The sequence below is a fragment of the Amphiprion ocellaris genome, chromosome 15 (genome assembly GCF_022539595.1).
Source record: "Amphiprion ocellaris isolate individual 3 ecotype Okinawa chromosome 15, ASM2253959v1, whole genome shotgun sequence".
In the NCBI taxonomy this organism is placed as follows: domain Eukaryota; kingdom Metazoa; phylum Chordata; class Actinopteri; family Pomacentridae; genus Amphiprion; species Amphiprion ocellaris.
In genome coordinates, this window is record NC_072780.1 from 12,140,009 (window position 1) to 12,161,790 (window position 21,782).

A 21,782-nucleotide genomic window follows, 5' to 3' on the forward strand; every position below is an offset into this window, starting at 1 on the left:
AATACTTTCCCAAAATCACTGGACCTGAGATTATGGCCTCAAAAACACCGACTCAGACTTCTGATGTTTCAGCATGGGATTTTCCATCTCATTTTTTGTCTTTGGAATCTTTTTTACAGGTCAAATATGTATAGCTGAGTTACCCCAATATTACAAGTTGCCATTGTATAGTATAGAGCAGCTACAGTGTTAGAGAGGTGAGCTGGTGTGCTGCAGCTGCAGCGAGTGGAGAGGGAGGAATGAAGTGAGAGACAAGGACTTGGATCTAAACATTTTAAAGGAAGCAACAGTGTAGAGTTTCATTTCAGCTATTTTAAGGCAGGAAGGGATTATTTTCACAGAAAAAACTACTAAATATGTTACCTCGATACATAAAGACAAGTTTATGTGAGTTTAATTAACGACTAGAGAGGCAGTCTAAATATAAGTGGCCGACGAGAAATAGTATTGAGTTAGAGGATGAGTCCAAAGGGACGAGAGCGAGAGAGAACATAAACAGGGATCACTCGGCTGATCGAGATGAAGAAAAATGACCTCTGCTGTCATCTCACCGGCTGGAAAACAGGTTCAATCGAGGCTTGAAATTGGCTCGGCTCTGTTTGTTTGTGTTTGTGCATTTCTGCGCATGTAAGTGTGCGTTCTCAGAACAACTGTGGAGTGAGGGGGGTAAAAGGTGATGGAGGGAAAAAGCAAAAATGAGGAAGAGAAGAGGAGAGGGAGAGACACTACATTCTTTCATTTGCTCTTCCAGCCAACCTGTCTCCTCTCTTCCACCCCTCCCACTCTACTTGTCAGGAACGCAGTTTGTAAGCCTCTGGAATCCTAACAGTGGGTCAGAGAAACGGGCATTACACAAACACACACACACACTCATTCATATTTGTGTTAAACTGTATTTACCATATGGCAGAAGTACACTCTTGTGGGGCCCATTGGGGCGTCTGCAGGTAAATACTCTGTGTAAGTTCATATCAGGTAATCTTACATTGGATCGCCTTATTTAACTCTAAGTATTTTTTGTGACACACCTGTCCCAATTGTGTGCACTGCAGTAGCTGAGTGAGGAGACTAGAGGCTTCTCTGTGCAAAGCTGCCTTGCTTCACCTGTATATGAGGTGTTTAAGGAACATCTGTAAATTGTAGCGACTGTTGATAAGCAGACATCAGTAAGTGAAGTGTAAAATGGACTGAATTCAGATGAAGAGGAACTTTACTTCAAGTCCTATTTTGATGCAGAGTTTTATACAGAGTATAGTAGCTCAAATGTAGCACAACATGAAAATGAAAGCAGTGTTCAATCCTAATATTTTGACCTTAAAATCAAAGAATAATTGTTATAAATAATCCCAGACTCAATATTGATCAGAATAGCTGTGGTTATCATTTTGGCCATAATAGTGCAGCTCTAGCTTTCACCTGTATAATTATCCACCTTTAACCACAGCACAAGCAGTAGCCGTCAGCCATTAGCCTCGCTCAAAGGTCAAAGTTTGTTGTCAAAGTTCAACAAAGTCTATCCGCCCCAGGATACAAAAAAAAAAAACAAACAAAAAAAAAACACAGTAGTAGAGGACATGAGAGTCCAAGCTGTATTTCTTCAAAGATTTTACTGGCTACATTTGTTCTCTGACCTCTGACTTGCTGCTATGCTTTGTCAACATATGTCTTCCAGAAGAATTCTGGTAAAATGATAACTTGTTTACATCTAAAAAAAACAGTTGATGTTAGTTAATCACAGACACAATGGTGCATGTTTTTACACTAAGCATCAAGAAATTCAGGCAGTTTAGAAAGTGTCACTGTTCCATAGTTTGACCACCAGAGAGCACTGACAAGTTTCTGTTTAATGTAAAACATCCTGCTGAGCACTCTTCTTTAATAACATGTGTTTATGTTAAAGGTGAACATCAGCTGTTGTGGCTCTGACAGATTGTGATTCTGAGGCTTTAAAACCCGCAGTGGGTCAAGTTCTCCTTGCACACACTCTCATCCTGTTTGAACTCCTATCAGTTCATTGTCCACCCCTCCTTTCCCTCCCATTTCCTATCTCTTACCATCTTTCTCTCTCTCTCTCTCTCTCTTAGACAGCTGTTGTGTTAAGGTTACAGTACACCTTGTGGAGCGGCCTTCCCTTTCATCTCTCCCAGCGGTTTTATGGCACTGTGTGAATGTGCTAGGCTTTTTAATTAGGCTCTGCACCCAGACAGGCCCCAAGGCTGAGGCAGCGCCACTCTGTCTGAAGCTCACTCACTCCCTCTCTCCTTTTCTCTCCTTTTCTCTCCCTCTCTCTCTTTTCTTTCTATCTCTAGTGTGTCATCTACTGTAATCCCTTGCGTTCTGTTTTTCTCTACAGTGTTATTTCTCACTATGTCAGTCACACACTATCCTCTTTTTCGCTCTTTTAGCACAACAAGCCTCTGTACTCGTTTGAGGACAACGCCGACTACGTGTATGACGTCATGTGGTCGCCGGTGCACCCTGCCATGTTTGCCGCCGTGGACGGCATGGGCCGCCTGGACCTGTGGAACCTCAACAACGACACTGAGGTGTGTGCACGCAGCAGTGTGTGAATGTAGGTCATCATGGGCGTGTCGTGTCCTTGTCTGTCGATGTGCGTGTGTGTTCGGTGTCCTCAGGGCTCGGTGTTGGTCCTCAGCCCGAACCGCACAACCAAACACCCGAGACTTTTCCCCTCCCATCAACCCCCCACCACCACCACCCCCTCCACATCCCTCCTTGAACACACACACACACACACACACGATTCAAAGATTCCCCCGTGGGCGTTTCCCACAGTCCTCGCTTTAAATCAGCCTGGGTGACATCTCCTCATCCCCTGCTCCCACCCAGCCATCCCACTAACATTTCTACAGCCTCTCTCAAACGCACAGGCAACCTCAGGACCCCACCACTCCATCCCATCTTCCTCCCACAGCGTGTCCCATCAGAGGAGAGCCCAGATGTGCTGGAGACCACGAGCATAGAGCCCCAGCCCTCAGTCCACAGTCCCATGAAAATAATAAAAAAAAGAAAGTTTAGGCCAAGAGTTGAGTTTCGCAATGCGGTGGGGCAACAGTTATTTTAAGATGGGTGCATTTGAGGCCAGTGAAGACTCGATCATGGTATTATTGAGTGCAGTTATATATGATTTCAAATATTACATAAAATATACACTTCAAAGGAAGTGGCAGTCTCTACTGAATTGTTTCTTTAAAAAAAAAAATAAAAAAAAGAGGTCAGTCCACTCACTCACTTACATCCTTTAGTGTGACAACCAGGACATGGTTAGCTTAGCATGAAGAGTGGAAACCGAAAGCAAATTAAACTTGCTCATTAATTAAAAATGATATCTTGTATAAAAATTCCCCAAAAAAGCAACCACTAAAAAAAAGAAGAGAACCTTGTTTTTAAGCTTCGTTTAACCCTCTGAACCTCAAAACCCACAAGAGGCTTAAAGGCATGTTATCTTTAAAAACTCATTACATTGGCACCAATTATCGGAGACAGAAACTGTAAACACAGGACGAAGCAACAGATTTTTAACTGTCCAACTACCCTTGAACTAATCATGCATGATGTGCAGTTCAATCAACAAAATTACCAAAATCATCTTTATTTGACTTGTTTCAATTTCTAAATAATGCTAAAATGAAACTGCACAAAATTTTGTATAAAACCGTAAATTCTCTGCTTCTCATCTTAAGCAAGAACCATGAGTGACTCAGCTGCAACCAAGAGTAACCTAAAAACATTCTCACACTGTTTGGCTGAACTGCAGGCTGTGTTTTAACAGAGCAGATAGGAGACAAATATAGAGACAATTTAAAAATTTAAGAAGTAAAATATTGAGCCACTATTTTTTCCAGTAGTGGTAACACCTGTGATGTGTTGATTCCAGCTTTTTGTGTTTTCTCTTACTATAACTTTCTTATGCTGCACAAAAGACATTTTTGATTTCTCTGTATTTTTAGCCATGGTTGTGCTGTTTCCATCGAGGTGCAGGACTTTGCATTGCAGTAAAAAAATGATCCCTCAGTGACATAAAATGTGACCGGCACAAAAATGGACAGAAACTGGTTGGAGATCAGAGGTTTAATGTGACCAAACACCAAGCAATTAATGACTACAGACTAAAGCTGAAAGATTTTGTTATCTTTGGAAAGCTCCAGGCTAGCGGTTTCCCAGTTTCAATTCTCTATGCCAAGCTAAGCTAATCGTCTCCCGTCTGTTGCTTCGTATTGAAAGCACAGAGGAGAGTGGTGCGGTTCTTTTCATCAAACTTTCTGTAAGAAGCAACAGTGTAACTTCAACCGTGTTTCTGAAAATCATACTTGGTTATAACTCTAGCAGCAGAGTGGGCACCAAACCTTTGATCACTCAGGTAAAAGTAGGGGATAAAAGGATCCTCCATTCTCCTTCCCTCTTGGTTTCCATGGAGACAACACCCACAGTGCCTTCAACCTTAATGCAAGTCTGCATCTCAGCAGATACTCTCCTTCACTCATAATGTTCTTTCACTCCTATATGCTCATTTTCCTCAGATATACACAAATAAAATTCACATCCCTTCCCACAGGATTTCATCTTACATCTCAGCTCATCTTCTCGTTTTGACCCCATCAGTCTCCATCATGCTTCGGTAGCATTGGGTCCTCCCTCTGCAGCACAGATGACGAGTTTCCCATGGGTCCCTCAACAGCAGCCTTTTCACAGACAGAGGAAGAGTTCATTATCGGCGGCCTAACTCAGCTAACAATGTGCTTTATGAGAAACATTTGCTCAGAGACGCACACTCGCAAACACACACACACACACACACACACACACACCCACACACACACAAGCGGATGTATCGAACACATGCACACACACACACTCACTCACACACAGTCGGCCTAATAGCAACAGGCCTCCATTGTTGCCGTCATATTAAAAACACACAGTCATAACGACGTTAACGGAGCAGTGTGGCGCGCCTGGTTCTCATTTCCACCACACACACACACTCACACGCAGACACACAGACGTACACAGCCAATTTAAAGCGCTCAGTTCAGATCCACTCGTGCGGAGCAGTGGAAGCTAGCAGGCTAATGGCAGTCAGTCTGTGGTTAGCGCTGCTTTAAATACGCAGAAGCTCGGTGTGTGAGGCGACATGATGCCAAGGCCTCTGTCTCCACTGGTGACATGTGTCAGACTCGCCCGCCACATGTCAGGAACAGTTTATGGAAACGCTGCAGATGGTTTTTAGGTTTTTAAAGGTGCAACACGAGCACTGCTGTTTACAAGAGCATCATCTCGCCCACAACAGCAAACATGAACAGAGTTATGATACAGTAAATAGCCCTGTGTTTGTCCACAGCTAAATGAGAAGTTGTAAATTTGACAGTTTTGTTTTTCTAGCCTCCAGTGTGTTTGAATAAGGCTTCCCTTTTAATGAAGTAAATTTGCTTTGTAAATTAGATTAGAACAGCATAATGATCCAATAAACATCAAGAATAATTAAATAAGATGAAATAATGTAAGTGTAACACTTTATTTTAGTGGATTTTGTTTAAAAATGAAAACATTCTTTTTAACTAATTTACAAACCCACTTTTTCACCCTAAGATGCTCTTATTTTTCAACAAATTAATAAAAAATCTCATCCCTTTCCTGCAGGTGCTCCACTAGAGTTGTTATTCTGATGAATGTATTGAAGGGTTTATAAATCATTTTATGATATTTTGCTAATGAATTTTGAGTTATTTGTTCTAAAAACGTTACAAGAAGATATTGCAAGATTCTTCTAATGTTTTCTGTGGGTTTTTTAAAATTTTTTTTAGTTCCAAGAATTTTTTTAAAGGTAGAATAACGTTCTCTGAATACATTCTAAAAAAGCTTAAGAATATGTGGTGATTATGCTCCGACATTCTTAAAACATTTTCTGCACTGAGAATGTTAATCCTTTGTTATCATGTCAGAAGCACGATAAGTAAGTAAGATAAGTAAGAATTTGTGAGAAAGTTTTATAGAAATATATTCTATCATTTGTTGTCCTTAAAACATCCTCAGAATATTGCAGGCAAAGTAGTCGACCTTTATACTTTTAACATCCAAGCAGATTCTGGATGTTTTTTTTTGTCACTGTGAGCTCATTTATCACTGCAACATTAAGTCCTTCACTTCTATGGAAACAGCCCAGCCATGGCTAGATGGAGAGAGAACTCAAAAGCCTTTTCTGTGTAGTGTGATGCAGTTATATTGCCATAAATCAGAAAAAGAAGTGTTGAATTTCTGAATTCAACATGTACATTTTTCATTTTACTAGAAAAAATGGTGACTGTTCGTACATACTATTGATATTTTACTGCTTATATTTGTAATTTGCTTTGTAAACACTGCCTGCAGTTCAGCTTAATTCAATGAAAAGTCCCTGAATTTTTGTCGTGATTTTTGATCACATTAGAGTCAATAATGGGTTCTCAGTTGTGTCAAGGAACGCAGAATTATTTGTTTATATAGAATCTGATTAGAGCAAATGTTTCATTTTTGGCACTTTTTCCTAAAATAAGAGATGCAGAATGACATGATTTCAATGAAATATCACATTTTAAAGCTCAGATTTTGTTCAGCTTCTGAGCTGCACTTCACAGATGAGCCCTTCAAGGACCGTTGGAACACTGACTATCTGCCAGTTCTTTCTGTTTTACAGACAAACTTGGCAGGTTTCGGTCAAGCAGAGGGGTTATTATAATCCATTTATATAAAACTTTGTGACATCGGAGGCCTCAAAAACAACTTGCAAACAACTTTCAACATTTCTTTAAGAATGTTCTCCCTTTGTTATCATGTGGCCATAACAGCCTTAAAACAGCTTCTGAATGCTGCAGTTAAAATGGTGTGTATTAGTTAACTTTTAACCATGTAAGAACTTTATTTGAACACTATATTTTCTTAAAAACATTTTAAAACTTGTAGGTAATATTAGCCAATGTTAGAGGAACATTTCTTGCTAACTGGCTTATCTCAGTATGCTTCATATTATTTTTCCAGTTTTACATCTATTTGCATGAATGTAATATGATGCATTTGTGAGAAGTTTATGAACTGTTCATACTGTTGGTTCGTTTATTTCTTGCCCACCAGGTACCAACTGCCAGTGTGACCATTGAGGGAGCCTCAGCCCTAAACAGGGTCCGCTGGTCGTCGGGAGGGAAGGAGGTGGCTGTGGGCGACTCTGAGGGCCGAGTCTGGATCTACGATACAGGAGAGGTACACAATATAACTTCCAGTTGGCCACACAGTGCGTTTAATGTAGAGCAGGAATTTTAAAACAATATTTGAGGCACCTGAAAAAAAGTGGAGTGGCCGCGCTTTGCTTTCAGGTGTTGGCTAATGATTACAGAATAATAACTGTGACATTTTACACACCGTTACACTCCGGCGTTCCACATGCGATGTTAATATTTTGGCAGCCTGCTCTGTTTTAAAAATAATCTGCTGAGTACATTGTTGTTGGATTCACTTTGAGGGCTGTGATGCATGAAGCCGGTGGTTCTCGTGGGTTTAGTTTTCAAACAATCAAGATTTAATTACACCCTAGGTGCCAAAAGCATGAGTGAACTACAATGACCAAAATTTATTGCACTGTTGCAATTAAGTTGTACTAGAGTAGAGTGAGAGATTTTAGTGCCTGAAATTGGAAAATGGAGCATCGGTGTCAGCTCATCAGTAATACCTCCGTCTCTCTTAATTCTACAAAAATACACTGTCATGTGGTGGAAATAATAATAATTATGTGTGTAATTGTGACTTTCTAGTTCTCCAGAGTACATACTGTGGTTTCTGTTGTGTTTTATGTATATTTGGTGCACTCATTTGGTTTAAAGACATGTACTGTAAGTTCTAAAACCTCTGCATGAAACACAACTGATCATTTTAGCTCTTCCAGTTCTGTGTGTTTACGCATCTGTCAGCATCGCCGTGGTTGTATGTTCGATTTATTTCCCCCTCTTTCTCCTTCTTGTCCCTGTAAAATGGCCTCCATGTGACTTTACCGTCACCACCCAGTATGTTCTCTCATGTTTGGAGGGCTCTGGTTAGAATCCCCATGTGAGGGCGCGTTAGCCTAGCCTCCCAGCTAATTTTAGCATCTTTTTGTTGTGTGGTGAGCTGGAGAGGCTTAGCTGAGCTGGAGGCCTCCATGCTGGGTTGATGGTAACGGAGTCATCAGTAAAAGTGAGCGGGGTTGAAAGGTTTTATGACTTTAGCGAGCTGTGTGTGTGTGTGTGTGTGCGTGCGTGCGTGCGTGCGTGCGTGCGTGCGTGCGTGCGTGCGTGCGTGCGTGCGTGTGTGTGTGTGTATGGGGTGGTTATGGGGGTATTTACTTCTCTACAAACTCTGCCATATAGCTAAAACTAAGAACAGCATGTTAAAAAAAAAAGTCGCCAGAAGTTTTAACGATATATGTGCAGTACTGGGACTGAAACTTTTCCAAGAAAGCAGAACACCAAATTCCATTTATTTCAGGTTTATGTTACTCTCAGGGATTAGGAGTGAATTTATTAGAACTCTACCAGCGTTGTTTTGTTGTGTATAGAAAGTCCAAGTCACCGGACCAGATCAGTGTCAGTGGTCTTACAACTGCTCCTTGACATGAAAATGTTAGGAAATGCTGTGCTTTTAAAGCCTGACATCATCCCACAGAGTTTCTTCGGCTAACCCTAACCCTCTGGTTGTTTTGTAAAATGCTGCTAATGCTGAAGTCACTCGGGCACCATATAAACGATGTTCTGCCTCCGTTGTGGCCAGCTCAGCTCTGTAGGGGGTGGGGGGTTCAAAATGGCCGCCTCCCTCTTCCTGGTTCCTGATTAATTACAGCCTGGCTCGACGAAGTGGTTGCAGACATCTTGGGTGGTGGCCACTCACTCTGACTCCCGCTGTGCACAACCGTAGTCAGTCTGACATCCTGTATTAGCCCTCTGGTCTCTGGAGTTTCTAACTGACTTTAAACTAACAGTGGAACTCCTGGGATTATAATTATATTGAACTGTCCATTGATCACGTTGATCCAGACTGATAGGACTCAGTAACTATTTGATGGATTGACAGTGTATTATGTAATGAGTCATTACTCCTCAGGTGATGAAATCTAAAATGATTTCTGTGATCCTCTGACTTTTCCTCTAGCGTCATTGTGAGGTTGTGTTTTTTAATGAAATGACTATTGCCATTAAATTCAGTGAACACATTCAGTGCTCCATAGGATGAATTCTAATCACTGCGGTGATCTCTGGCTTTTCATTTAGCGCCATCATCTAAATTTATGACCAAAAATCTGCTAAACTAAAAACATTCCTGCCAGCCTGAGCTCTACTTTATGTTACTAATTGAAGTCCATGGGATATATCTTGGCATACATTTTTATTAAAAGTAAAAAAACAAAAAAACTAGTGTTTTTATATTCTTTATGATCATGTCTTTACAAATTCCATAACTATTTATTATGGAAACAATCACCTATTAATAAAAAATGACTGGATATCACTAAGATGTCAACTAAATAACCGTCCGAATTTAATAACAACCGCCTTCTAATTAGCTAAACAATAATAAAATGAGCTTATTCAAAAATAGTTTTGATTTTGTTCTTTTTATTAAGTTGATATAATCATGACAGATATTTCTTTTTTGGCAATATAACAAATTTTATATGGAAAAATAAATTGTATCTGTCTGAAAAATCCCTTTCAACTAAGTTCCGCATTACAAAAAAAACTCTCAAGGAAGTGTGTTAATTCCAGATCACATGACCTGCTCCACATGATCCAATATCACATATATCCAATATCTCCATAAATAAGTTTCAATTTCAATTTTACTCAGTTGTATATAAAATATTTAGAAGAATCTTTCACTAAAAATGCCATGTGGTGTTTGGTTATAGGCGGCCATGTTGATTTTAGGCCTGAAAACAGCAAAAATGTCAACTATGTGACAAAAGTCCCGCAATTATATATTGACCCTAACAGTGAAAATGGTAACTATTATACCTGTTAAACATCAGTGTGTGTTCGTTTTGTCACTGAGAATGTTTGTGTGCTTTTCAAAACTAGCTGCTGTAGAGTTTTACACCCAACTGTCCTGTACATGACGGCTCTGATGCTGACTTTCTGTGAGGCTGCATATCCGCAGACTTTCCTGAAGAACTTACCCATAGTTCATAGTGACGTATAAACGTGGCTGTCCTGGCCCACAAAATGTCCACAAATCAAACAGGGTTGGTGCAGGAAAGAAATCCACCAAGAGTTTTATCTGTAAGTGACGACATCTGTTTATGGTTATTAATTGCATGTTTGCCGAGTTAGTTGTTTATATTTTAAGGCGCACACCTTCAAAAGATGTTCATATGTGTGAACACTGTAATATCACTAACTAACTGATCAGCTGATCAAACTATGAATGAAATACAGGTCAAAATGTAGTTGTTTTTGTTGTTTTCAACTGCAGTCGAGTGTTTCCAGGCAAAGTGTGCTGTTACGATGATTTGGTTTCCCATTACGGAGGCTTTGTTATTATCCCATGATATGGCACATTTATGTTGATGCTGATGTTAAACGGAGAAGACTACTGCTTGATGAGGACATTAACCCTCCTGTTGTCCTCATTTACGGGCACCAAAAAATATTGTTTCCTTGTCTGAAAAAATCCAAAAATTCAGCAAAAAATTCCCATTCAGGAAGAAAATTCCAATAATTCCTTAAAAGTTTCCTGTAAAAGTTTTATTTAAAAAAATCCCCCAAATTTGGCAAGAAAATTCTTGTATATATCTTTCAAAAAATGAGCAAAAATCTTCCAAAACAATCCTAAAAATATCTAAAGTGATTACATATATATCAGTAAAACTTCTAATATTTTCTTTAAGAACATTCACAAAAAATCAACCAAAATCCAGCGAGAAACATTTTTAACATTTCTTTTTTCCACCAAAAAATGTGCAGATTTCCCAAAAATGTTGAAAATGTGGACATCAGAAGTTTCACTGTGAAAATTTTTATTTTTTTTCCCCACATTTTCAAACGTTAAAATCTGACCCGCAGGACAACACTAGGGTTAAGAAGGCAGAAAAATGGCACTTCTTGTTCTCTTTGAATTAAACCAATAAGCATTTGTCTTCTCCAAGGTTAACCAATCAGCATTGAGATCTACGCAGCAGTTTTTCAGATCTGCTAAGAAGTACCAGCCTTGCAGTAGATACTTTTTTCTCCCCTGAAAACGAGCTTCTGTAACAGCATGCAAGATCCTGCAGCGTAAACCAGCCTATTGTCGGTGTGAATACAGCCTTAATGTTCTTGTTCTTTTTCACAGGGTTAGGGTTCGTTACAAACATCCAGATGTGTTGATCCCTTATTTAACATCATGCCCTTGTGTTTCTGATGATTCCTCCAGCTTTCGGTGACCCACACTGACGACTGGGCGCGTTTCGCTCGGACCCTGGTGGAGATTCGTGCCAACCGGGCGGACGGTGAGGAGGAGGGGCCTATGGAGCTGGCTTCATAGAAAAGGACTCCAAAACCAAAGTGGAGGGAAGTGCTTTTATTGGTGTCACTGTAGCATGTGCTCCTCACTCAGTTTCATTTTAGTTCTCCACCTTTTATCCACATGTTCCTGTCTGCTGCGAACAAAGCAACGCTTTTGTTGTGTTTTTGCATTTGCTCTCTTGTAAATGCAGACTGTCCATGAATGGGTAAAACAACTGATTTGTCCTCCCTTATTTATTTGTTTGATGACTTCAGGTGATGTGTTTCTTGCAACTCGTGAGCCTACGGTATATAAAGAGTGGCGGTCTTATAGCCTTATGAAGATATGTGTACTGTAACAATGCTTTGCACTACCGTAAAAATAAAGCAGGGTCCATAGACTAGTCATGTTTACAACGAGTCACGTTCACTTTATGTTGTGCTTCTTTTATCTGTATTTAAGCCTGCATGCGACACATTCCTAAAATATTCCTGATGCGGAAACATGGAGTTAATATGGTGACGTTATCACACGTGGGGCGTTGTTGCTGCTTTATGTCAGTGTTTCAGTCGGTATGTTGGAACCAAGCGTGGTTTTGGGCACTTTGTCTTCTGTTACTGAATGAGAGCTTCATGTATATTCTTTACTGAACTGTAACAAGAGGTATATTGTAATTCAGAGTGATGGCTGTTAAACCTGCTATGTTTACTATTAAAGCATAGCCAATGAACTGCTCTCCTGCTTTTTCTTCGTAGTGTTCAAAGAAGAAAAAAAACTGCAGCAGACATGAATGTTACTAATATAAGTTTGTCTTTACTCTCAGTACACATGTTGCTGCCATACGTACAGTAAGGCACGATTATTTCACACCATATGTAACTCCTACATTCTCTGTCCTGTATAAATTTAAATACTCAGACGTTACATACCGCAGAATTGCAGCGGTTTCTTTCAGATATCTACACATCTGCATACATTTAAACCTACAACCAAACATCTTACAACAGTAAACATTATGTACAATCAGAATGTTACAGTGTTTCTTTACATTCAAGTACTTTTTGGTCTTATTCATGTGGATACATTTGATCAAATCTACACACTGGAAAGAGCGACTCTGGATATAGGAAATGGCCATACAGATATGAAAATATGTCTCTGGATTGATCATACATATAGTAGTGCCACATTCATGATCTGTCTTTGTTCGCCAGCTATATGAGCATATGAATGATATGCTTTTGATTATAAAGCAACAAATGGAAGACACTGGAAAAAGCTGCAACAGTAAGTAGTCATTGATTGTATTATTTCAAATGAAAAACAGCAAGTTAAAGTGTATTTCTACAAGCCCTTCTGCTGCCTTTTGTCTATATATTGTATGAAAAACAAAACTAATATAATAGAACTATCAGTCAAATGTAAGACAAAAACTGCGTGAAGAATATATAGACTACATACAATAAATAGAGAGAAAAGAGTAACTTTAAATAAATAACTTGAAGTGCTATACAAACAGGGTGGACTAGTGGATGTCTCTTGGTGCTTTAATACATGGAAAATACTTAAACCCTGTCTTTGACTTACCCCCCACTCATGGAGGCTCAGGGGGTGCCTCCACTGGAGGGGGCCGCCGTCGCCACCGTGTAGCGTGGGAGATGGAGTCCAAACTTGCTCTCGATGCCAGCGAATGTGGCCACGGCCAACCTGAAGCCTCCGATGTGGTCGGGGTTGGGCGCCGGCAGGCTGATCCGAGACTTGGGGGTGGGCTCCGAGCCAGCCGGCTTTCTGTGGCGTGTGGAGAGACAGAGACAGAGAGAGAGGGAGAGAAAGGAGAGAAGGAGGAGGAAGCAGGAGGGAGGTGAAAGGCGATAGGAAAAGGTGGAACAACATAAAGGCGGTGCAAACTGTAGACAGGCAGGAGTTTCATTATCACCATCATCGAATCTTAAATTAATATTATCGTATCGAACCGCAGAAATAAACATCATTATAGAGAATCAAAAGTGGAACAGTTCAACATTTCTCCCTGAGAGGCGAGCTGAATCAAATCCCTCACGCTGAGCTTTGTGATTGGCTGCCAACACAGACAGCAAAGGAGCACAGATCAGCTCGGTCCAAACCGCACTGAATATTCACTGGATCTGCACTTCATTTTGTGTCACAGGGTCTTTAGGAGAGATGGGTGCTACACGGAAAAGTAACTATCCATCTGACACATGCATGCATGTGCATCACTCTCAGCTGCCCGTTAGAAGAAGCAACCAGCTCTATTCCCCACTGGACCTTTTTAGCTTCAGAAAAGGAGTGAATTATTCCTGACAGTGACCTATTTTGAGCGAGAAAATGAGCTTGTTTCAATCCCAAAAGTGGGGAAAGTACATGTACAAGTCAAATGGGTGCTGTCTGCCCTGATCACGGTGCGATAAAACTCTCGAGTTCATGAAAATTGTCACATCCAGAGTTCTGAGTGATGGCTTCAGTCTGTCGGCTAATGTGCATGGAATTTATTTTTGGTCGTGTGGCATTCTTCTCCCCGGTAGAGGAGGGAGGACTCAGAACACTACTGTATGATGAAATTATGCCTATTCTTCAAAGATGAGGTCTCTGATAAGAGGGATGAACTAGCTGCGGTAGTGTGTCTTTAACAAAAAAAAAATCCTGCATCTTTTCATTTTTTACTGTTTTAGTGTTAGAGGAATTTAAAGGAGGTTGAAAGAGGCGACTGAGCCTATGTGAAGACAGCAAAGAGACACTTACTGTCCTCCAAAGTCGATGTAGAACCAGCGCTGCAGAAGCTCGTAGGTCACCAGGGTCACTCCAAACTGAGGTGAGGACCGAAACACTCGAGCTGGAACACATGAGACCGTTGAAATGTACACTAACAAGTGGATCAGCAAGGTTTGGTTTCAGAAGTGAGAGGCACACAAGAAAGTCTAAGCTTCTTCGACAACAGCTAAGAAGCCAATGAAACAAAGGCTGTAAATGTGCAGCAAATCCGCCACAAGATTAAACCAGATCAGAGCATCTCCAAATCAGTAGATCTTGAGGGTGCTCCCAGTATGCAGAGGTTAGTGACTACCAAAAGTGGTCATAGAAGAATATCCAGTGAGCAAGTAACAGTCTACTAAATCTTACTGACACTTGATACTCAATTCCACAGCAAAGTTACTGTAGCACAAGATGCTGAAACTTTAATGTTGGCTGAAACACAAAGGTCATACTAAGCAAACTTCCAGAACTTAAAGGATGTGCTGCCAACATCTTGTGTCTGATTCCACAGGACACCTTTAGAGGTCTGAGGAGTCCAAACCTCCAAAGATCAGAGCTGTTTGGCGGCACAAGAAGACCTACACGATGTTAGACAAGTGGTTATAATGTGGTAGATGATTGGTGTACATAAATATAACATAAAATGATTCAATTGGTTGTCATGTTCTCCACACATATACCTAGATAATACATATTTGTGATGCCATGTCAAATGTTTGGTGAATCCCACGAGATTACAAACTGGTTTTTATCAAACATTTAAAATAGACATATATAACATCTATCATCTCAAAAAAAAAATAAAATAAAAACTATGCAGAAGAAATACCACAGGCCAGAAATTTATCCGGATAAAAGGCTTTTTTTTTTTATCAAGTAAGTGGCAAATTGAAGTGATCAACTCGGTCTTCATCCATATTTACAAAATCAATTGTTATCTTACTAAACAAAGTATCCAAGGATTTCTTTTTTTTTTAAATAGACAAAAGAGAAAATGTAACTCATTTTCTAGATGAAAATATATACCAGATCTGCTTTTCTTCCTCCATGATAGCTTTAAATAAAAAATGTTTCTTCACCAGGAAGATGTGAAGAAGAGCTGTGGAAGCTTTTTTAAAGCCCTGGTGAGTCTGCAGTCATTTTCTCAAGCTAGATATCAACCTCCAGTGATTTACTTTACTACCTAAGAGCTGAAACACTGGGGCAAAAAAAAAGGTGTGCAAAGGAGCCGCTGCTGCTTCTAAAGCTTTGTCTTGTGAGGATGCATAATAGTTGAAGAAAACAACCAGATGAACATGTATTTACATTTTTTGTCATTTACATTTTGGAACCTTGACAGCAAGAGCAAACATCAGACTGTGTTGGTGTCTGCAGTATTTTTATCATATGAATGTACCTCCAGCTCCTTTCCAAAAAGCGCGGGGCCCCTCTTCTCTGAGAATCTTCCAGAAGCAGTCCACCAGGCCGCTGTAGGTGGTCTGGCCTGCACGCGCCGCCACCTGTAGCCTGGTCTTGATCACGTCCGCTGGGGTCACCAGGGAGGCCGCTGGCATCCCTGTGGGAAGAATACAAGAGCCGTTCAGTTGTGCGATGCATTTTTTTTTTTTTTTGTTAAACAGTCGGATGTGTTTGGTTGGAAATAGAACACAAACTTAAAATCAGCCCCAAACAAATGAGATGATTTGTAGAAAGCAGCCATCAGCGATCTGCATCGAATAGAGTGGGTTTAGCACTCTTTGTTCCCTCTTTTAAAAACACGTCATGTTGGATCTTGACCATCCTGCAGTAAGTCAGCCGCCGCGTATATACACTATGCACAAGTGGGGGCCAGTTCCTATCACTTCACCAATCCGGGCCATTATTTAATCTGTACCTTTTTTCTTCCTTTCCCCTCTCTCCCACTTTTCTTAGAGCTGTTTGAAAGGGGCCAGACAATGGACGGTAATGAGAGCAATGCACACTGTGGCCCGTGTGCCGGTGAGAGTGACTGGCTGACTGAAGGGAGTGACTGCTAGTCCCCCACTACATCCACTTCAGCCATGAATGGGCCCAATCATTGATGGCTTGGTCATTACCATCAACTGGCCACTTGGCGATTTACTGTGACTTGTTGGTTTTTCGAACGGCCAAATGAGCCATTCAGTGAGCCTGATCAACTCAGCATCAGGCAGCAGACTGGCACCCGGCGAGACCGACCACCTGCACTGTGAACTGAGAGGAGAGGAGAGGTGGCATGGCTCAGTGGGCAGAGTGGCTGGAGGGTTGCAGGTTCGATCCCTGCCTGGAGTGGTCATGTAGAGGTGTCCCTGAGGAAGACAGGGAACCTGTAAGTGATTGTGGTTAGTGTCTTGCATGTATGAAGAGAAGAGAATCCAGGCTCTTATCTATTGGATACTCCACAGATGGATAGGAAGAGGAATTCAGAGATTTTGGAACGTGCCGGAGAAAAGAGCCCACAACTTCCGGGACTTAATGTCTTGGTGCCTTAAACCACAGAACACCTAGAGTGGTCTTGTAGAGTTCATTCTTTGATGGGTCAGAACTGTTCTGGTGGTATAGTTATATATAATATTTAGTCATATTAAAAAAGGCCCTGTGGAGCATTTCTCACACAATAGCTCCACATGCTGAAGGTGTTTCCTTTAGCAGAAGAAAAGCTACACAAATATTCTAGATCATTCATTGTCCATTTCACCTTATTAGCTTATAGTCTTCTCCGTTGTTGCTGTTTTATCTTGAAACCGGCAGCAGCCAAATGACTTATTTATAAACTGACTGTTTCAACTATACATGGCTAAAATGAAAACACCAGTTCGCCTGTCAGTAACAAAAGTGTCCTGTTGACCTGACACATGCTGACGTAAGAGATTTGTTCAAAATATTAGACATTACTGTCTGGAAGCCATTAGTATTGCTACTACGTTTCATGGCGATCTGGCCAGTAGTTGTCAGAATAATGACAAACAGTGAGACTAAACAACAAGCATATTCCTTTACACCCCTCAGCTCAGCCAAAAATTCCCTCACTCCGCTATTTCTCACATGAAGAGCTAATGCGAGTTAGAGATGGCCAACACTAAGTTCTTCACAAACCGGAGTAATGCCTAGCAAAATAATGCTGTGCAAACTGAGCGTGTAATTCAATTTCCTGTGCTGACTGTAAAATGTTAATTGCCAGAATGCTGCAATGGCTGATAAATATATGTGAAAGAGGGATGATAAATGTGTCGAAGTAATGAAAAAAATAAAGGAGTCATGAGGCTCTTTCCAGCCTGTGGGCCGTGGCTGCCAGTCTTGCGGTGGGAAACCGGAGTAAAAATGGAGGAGGGAGGCAGGATTTATGATTTTTCCGTGTTGTGCCGTGCCTCTGCGTCAAAAAGAGAGTGCCGCTGACATGCCTCTGAGGATTCAAAACAAATATTAAGTCTTTTATGCAAATGTTCTACAGCTTTTTAACTTGGCAGTCTAATCTGGTATTACAATCCCACTTCGGATAAATCATATTTTCATACTGTGGATAAAGTTGTTAAGTCATCAGTGAATGTTCTGCTCCTTCTGGTCTCCTTTTTCACCGTAATGATTGATCTACAGGACAGGACTGTTTACCCTGCAAAGTGAACATGCATGAAGAATGCAGAAACATGTTTGTGTATGTGTGCATGTACAGTATATTAGGACTGGAAAGCCTCTCTGCCGGCCTGGTTGGAAGGCATCTGAGGCGCTTCCCTGCAAGCTCAGCTCCAAAACCCCAGTCCCCAATCACTGAGCAGCGCTCTAATTAGCAGCTACCGCCATGGAGCCTGCGGTCAGAGGCTGCCTGGCTTCCAAACTCGGAGCTCTGCTACTGTTACTGAAGGCCTGCGGAGGTCTGAAGCAAGAGCAGAGTGAGACCTGCTCTCACACTTGGTTCAAAATGGGACCCGACCACTGTTCCCTCTAAAATGCGCGCGTGCGCAATTGCGCACTGCTGACACGGTCTCCACGCACAGAAAATCTGCGCTGCGCACAAAAAAAAAAAATCCAACTTTAATTGTAAATAAAATAAACACGTAATAATTCATTCTGTGCTATTTTTCAATGTGAGTCAGTGAGTGACTGGTGACTGGCTGCTGCAGCCAATGATGCGATTCACATACGTATTTACCATAGACTGTATATAATGGTATTTACGCAGCTAATCGTCAGGCGTCCTTATGTGCAGCCATCGTTGTTCTCATAGATATGAATGAGTAGATAGGACACGCCCCTTTGAGCTGCGTGCTACAGCGAGGCTAAGCTAGTGGGAGCAAAGTTTCAGTGCATTCCGTTGATGTAGACGGCGTGAAAACGGAAACAACAAGTATGCCGGCTCACTGTGCTGCATACAATTACACACTGCGTCGTACGATTGACACAAGGAAACTTGGAATGACTTTTCATAGGTAAGAATAGTTTTTGACTCTTTTTTCATTATGAAATCTTGTTGAGAGCTTCCAGTCTATGAGAGCTAACTAGTTAGCCACTAGCAAAACGCTAAGGCGAGCTAGCAGCTTGACAACCAAATACCAGACGATTACTAGCAGCTGTAGTATAGTTGTACAAGCAGTAGTAGTAATACTAAAAGTACAAGCAGCAGTAGTAGTATAAGCAGCTGTTAGAGTCGTAGAAGTAGTATCGGCATTTGTAATAGTATTACAAGTTGTAGTAGCAGTGCCAGTATCAGCAGCAGTAGTGTGTACTACTACTACTACTACTAGTAGTAGTCACATTACTATTACTACCACCAATACTACCAATAGTAGTTATAAAGCCTAACTCATGTATATCCAGATTACCATCTACGTTCTTCCTCCAAACCCATTTTATGATTGGGATTACAGGCAGTTCTTTAGGACTGCTCTCAAATAATTCAGATGTTACTAAACAAGGTTATAGTTATCAAATTAAATAGCTCTGGTCTCCAGTATATTGGCGAATTCGGTTCTTTGTACTTAATTTATTAGCATGATTTCTTTTTAATATGGTGTGTACAGACTTATTTACTTCTCTGTCTACTTTTCTTACTCCATGTAGGTTTCCCAGAGACTATGGGTTGAGGAGGAATTGGAAGTTTGTCGGCTTAGACCTGGTGTCATTCCATCAGTGTTAAACTTCCTGGCTCATCTTGGAAGAGCACGTGCCAGAAAGACCACGACCAAGCAGCCTTGAGATCTTAGACAGCATCTCCCTGAGGTGGGTGTCGACGGTGTTCACGGTCAGGTCTGTGGTAATCCCGTCAAAAAACTAAACAGAAAAAAATCTAGATTATAAATCAACATGTAACCAAAGCACTCTGTGTATAACGCCATAGTATAGGATGTAGTTCAGAAAACATCAAAGTATAGTATGCTTTACTCAAGAATAACATAGTATGGCCTGTAGTTCATAGTACAGCATGTTGGCAAGAAAACAAAACATGATTATTATGTGGTTCAAAAAGCGCAAAATGATAGGATGTTGCCTAAAATTGTCATGTATGATATGTGGTTCAAAAAATGTCATAGTGCAGTATATTGTCAAAATAGTATGTAATTCAAGAAAACATCAGAGTATAATATGTCATCTAAAAAATGCCATAGAATAATAATTTCATTGCACAAGTAAAAGTATAGTAACTGTTAAAACTGTTCAAATTTTTATATGTTGCTAGAAAAAACAAAAAAAAACTAAAACAAAAAAAAGTCACAGTAATATGTCAATTAAAAAAGCCTATAGTATAGTGTGTCGCCCAACAAACATCATAGTATAGCATGTCGCTCTAAAAACGTCACAGTATAGCCTTTAGTCCACAGCTGTCAGTAGGTGAGGAGCAACACAAAAACAGTCCAAACGCTGGTTTCTAGAGGGTTAGACGAGTATTTATTTGAAAGAGTAAGTTTACAACAACACAACATGTGAGGGGTTAAAAACAAATGGGTGTTAGTAAAATAAAAATAAACAGAACTAAAAGTGAACTTCATGTTGACATTGATGGGCATTCCAACCAGGAACAAAGTAAAAGATAATCAATACGAAAAAAAACTCTTCCTGTTCACCTCTTAAAACCCAAAAACACACCGCAGTAGCACCCTAAACTAAAACTACCAATGGGTTCCCTGTTTTCCTTTCTGAACAATTCAAAGGTCCCTCTCTATCTCCCCACACATCCACCAACCACTGGAACACATCTCCAAAGTTCTGCCGGGCCAGCTCAGCTTCCCCTCAGAAGAAGTGCGCCACCTGCCAGATGAAGGAGCCTTTTGAGAGGCAGCTGGCATCGTGATTGGACTGTACTTTGGTCTGTTCCAATCCAGCTTCAGCTCCAGAGACGGCAGGCGGGACGAGTCAACGGAGGCCGGGTGGACGAAGGCATGCAGCTGAGTACAATCCAGAAAACAACAGAGGAGGAGTGCAGCCCAGCCAGAACAACAGAGTAGCATCGTATGTCTCTTAGAAAACATCATAGTATAGCCTTTGGTATGAAAAAACGCCATCATATACATCGTATATTGTACAAATAACAAGTCAAAGGAAAGAGACATACATTGTAGAATTGTAGTAATTGTGGGCTGACTGATTTACTGATTATCAGTATTTTATTTTTTACTGATTTACGGTAATAAATACATTTAAAAATGGTGCTACTTTGGCTCTGAACCTTTATCTACCTGTGGTCGCTCTGTCTTCTGGAGTGATTTGATTGGTTATACGTCACGAATAAAACTCCTTTAACTTAACATCTGTAAACAAAACAAAAACGTATCAACAAAGTTTTCTGTTAGAGTTTGTGTTCTTCTAAGTTTAACTCCAAGATTTTAAATACTTTCATTTACTGCAAATGAATATCTACTCCAAATGTCTCACTAATAATCATTATCAGCCTTAAAAACCCACAAAACACCCCTCTATACTCGACCACACTTAGTACAGTCCGGTTCCCCCTTCTATAAATCTGCTTGGAATCTTCCACTTCCTGTTTGTCAAAGTGGCCTTCTACCTGGACAGGTTTTGTTGGAGCTCATGCAACAAACATTTTGGGTAACTGCACTTTAATATGGATGGATGACACTGAATTAGAGTCTGTTTTAATGAGACTGAGTTAAGATGTGTAGCTCTGTCATTAAATAGGAAATTATTTCTCAGAATTCACAGAGAAAAGTCTGAAATGTTTGCTAGGTTAGCGTCCCACATGTTCTTTGGCTCAGCTAAAGCTAACTCTCTCCAACTTCTGGATCTCTTGAGTTGCTTGTTGTTAAATTATCTTGCTGTAGGTGCTGAAGCTCAGAAAGTCTGAGATGTTTGTTCAAAATAAGCTCATTCTCAAGTCATGTCTGAACTGTCCTCTTTTGTTTTAACTTTCCTTAAACTTAAGAGTTAATGACAGAGCAGCACATCCAGACTCAGTCTCATTTATGTAGCGATTAAACTTCAGTGTCATTCATTGATGTTAAAGTGCAGTTTTTCAAATGTTTGTTGCACATGCTCCCGACCAAACCAGTCCAGGTGGAAGA

At 40.6% G+C, this 21,782-nt stretch overlaps 2 protein-coding genes across 15 annotated transcripts in view; one reads left to right on the plus strand and one right to left on the minus strand.

The window, feature by feature from the left end:
• The window catches only part of LOC111583712 (cytoplasmic dynein 1 intermediate chain 1), a 53,248-nt gene extending 41,016 nt beyond the window's left edge, over positions 1–12,232 (plus strand). For all 14 annotated transcript variants that reach the window (XM_055017997.1, XM_055017998.1, XM_055018000.1 and 11 more), the window contains 3 exons: positions 2,406–2,546; positions 7,129–7,254; positions 11,431–12,232. In XM_055017997.1, coding sequence (XP_054873972.1) covers positions 2,406–2,546; positions 7,129–7,254; positions 11,431–11,541 — 378 coding nt within the window. In that variant the 3' untranslated portion in view covers positions 11,542–12,232. The remainder of the gene's footprint in view (positions 1–2,405; positions 2,547–7,128; positions 7,255–11,430) is intronic.
• A 59-nt stretch (positions 12,233–12,291) lies between these two features.
• Positions 12,292–21,782, minus strand: part of LOC111583716 (electrogenic aspartate/glutamate antiporter SLC25A13, mitochondrial) — a 57,445-nt gene continuing 47,954 nt past the window's right edge. The window contains exons 16-18 of the mRNA XM_023292924.3: positions 15,671–15,829; positions 14,263–14,353; positions 12,292–13,290 (exon numbers count right to left, since the gene is read on the minus strand). Of these exons, the coding sequence (XP_023148692.2) occupies positions 13,107–13,290; positions 14,263–14,353; positions 15,671–15,829 (434 nt within the window). The 3' untranslated portion in view covers positions 12,292–13,106. The remainder of the gene's footprint in view (positions 13,291–14,262; positions 14,354–15,670; positions 15,830–21,782) is intronic.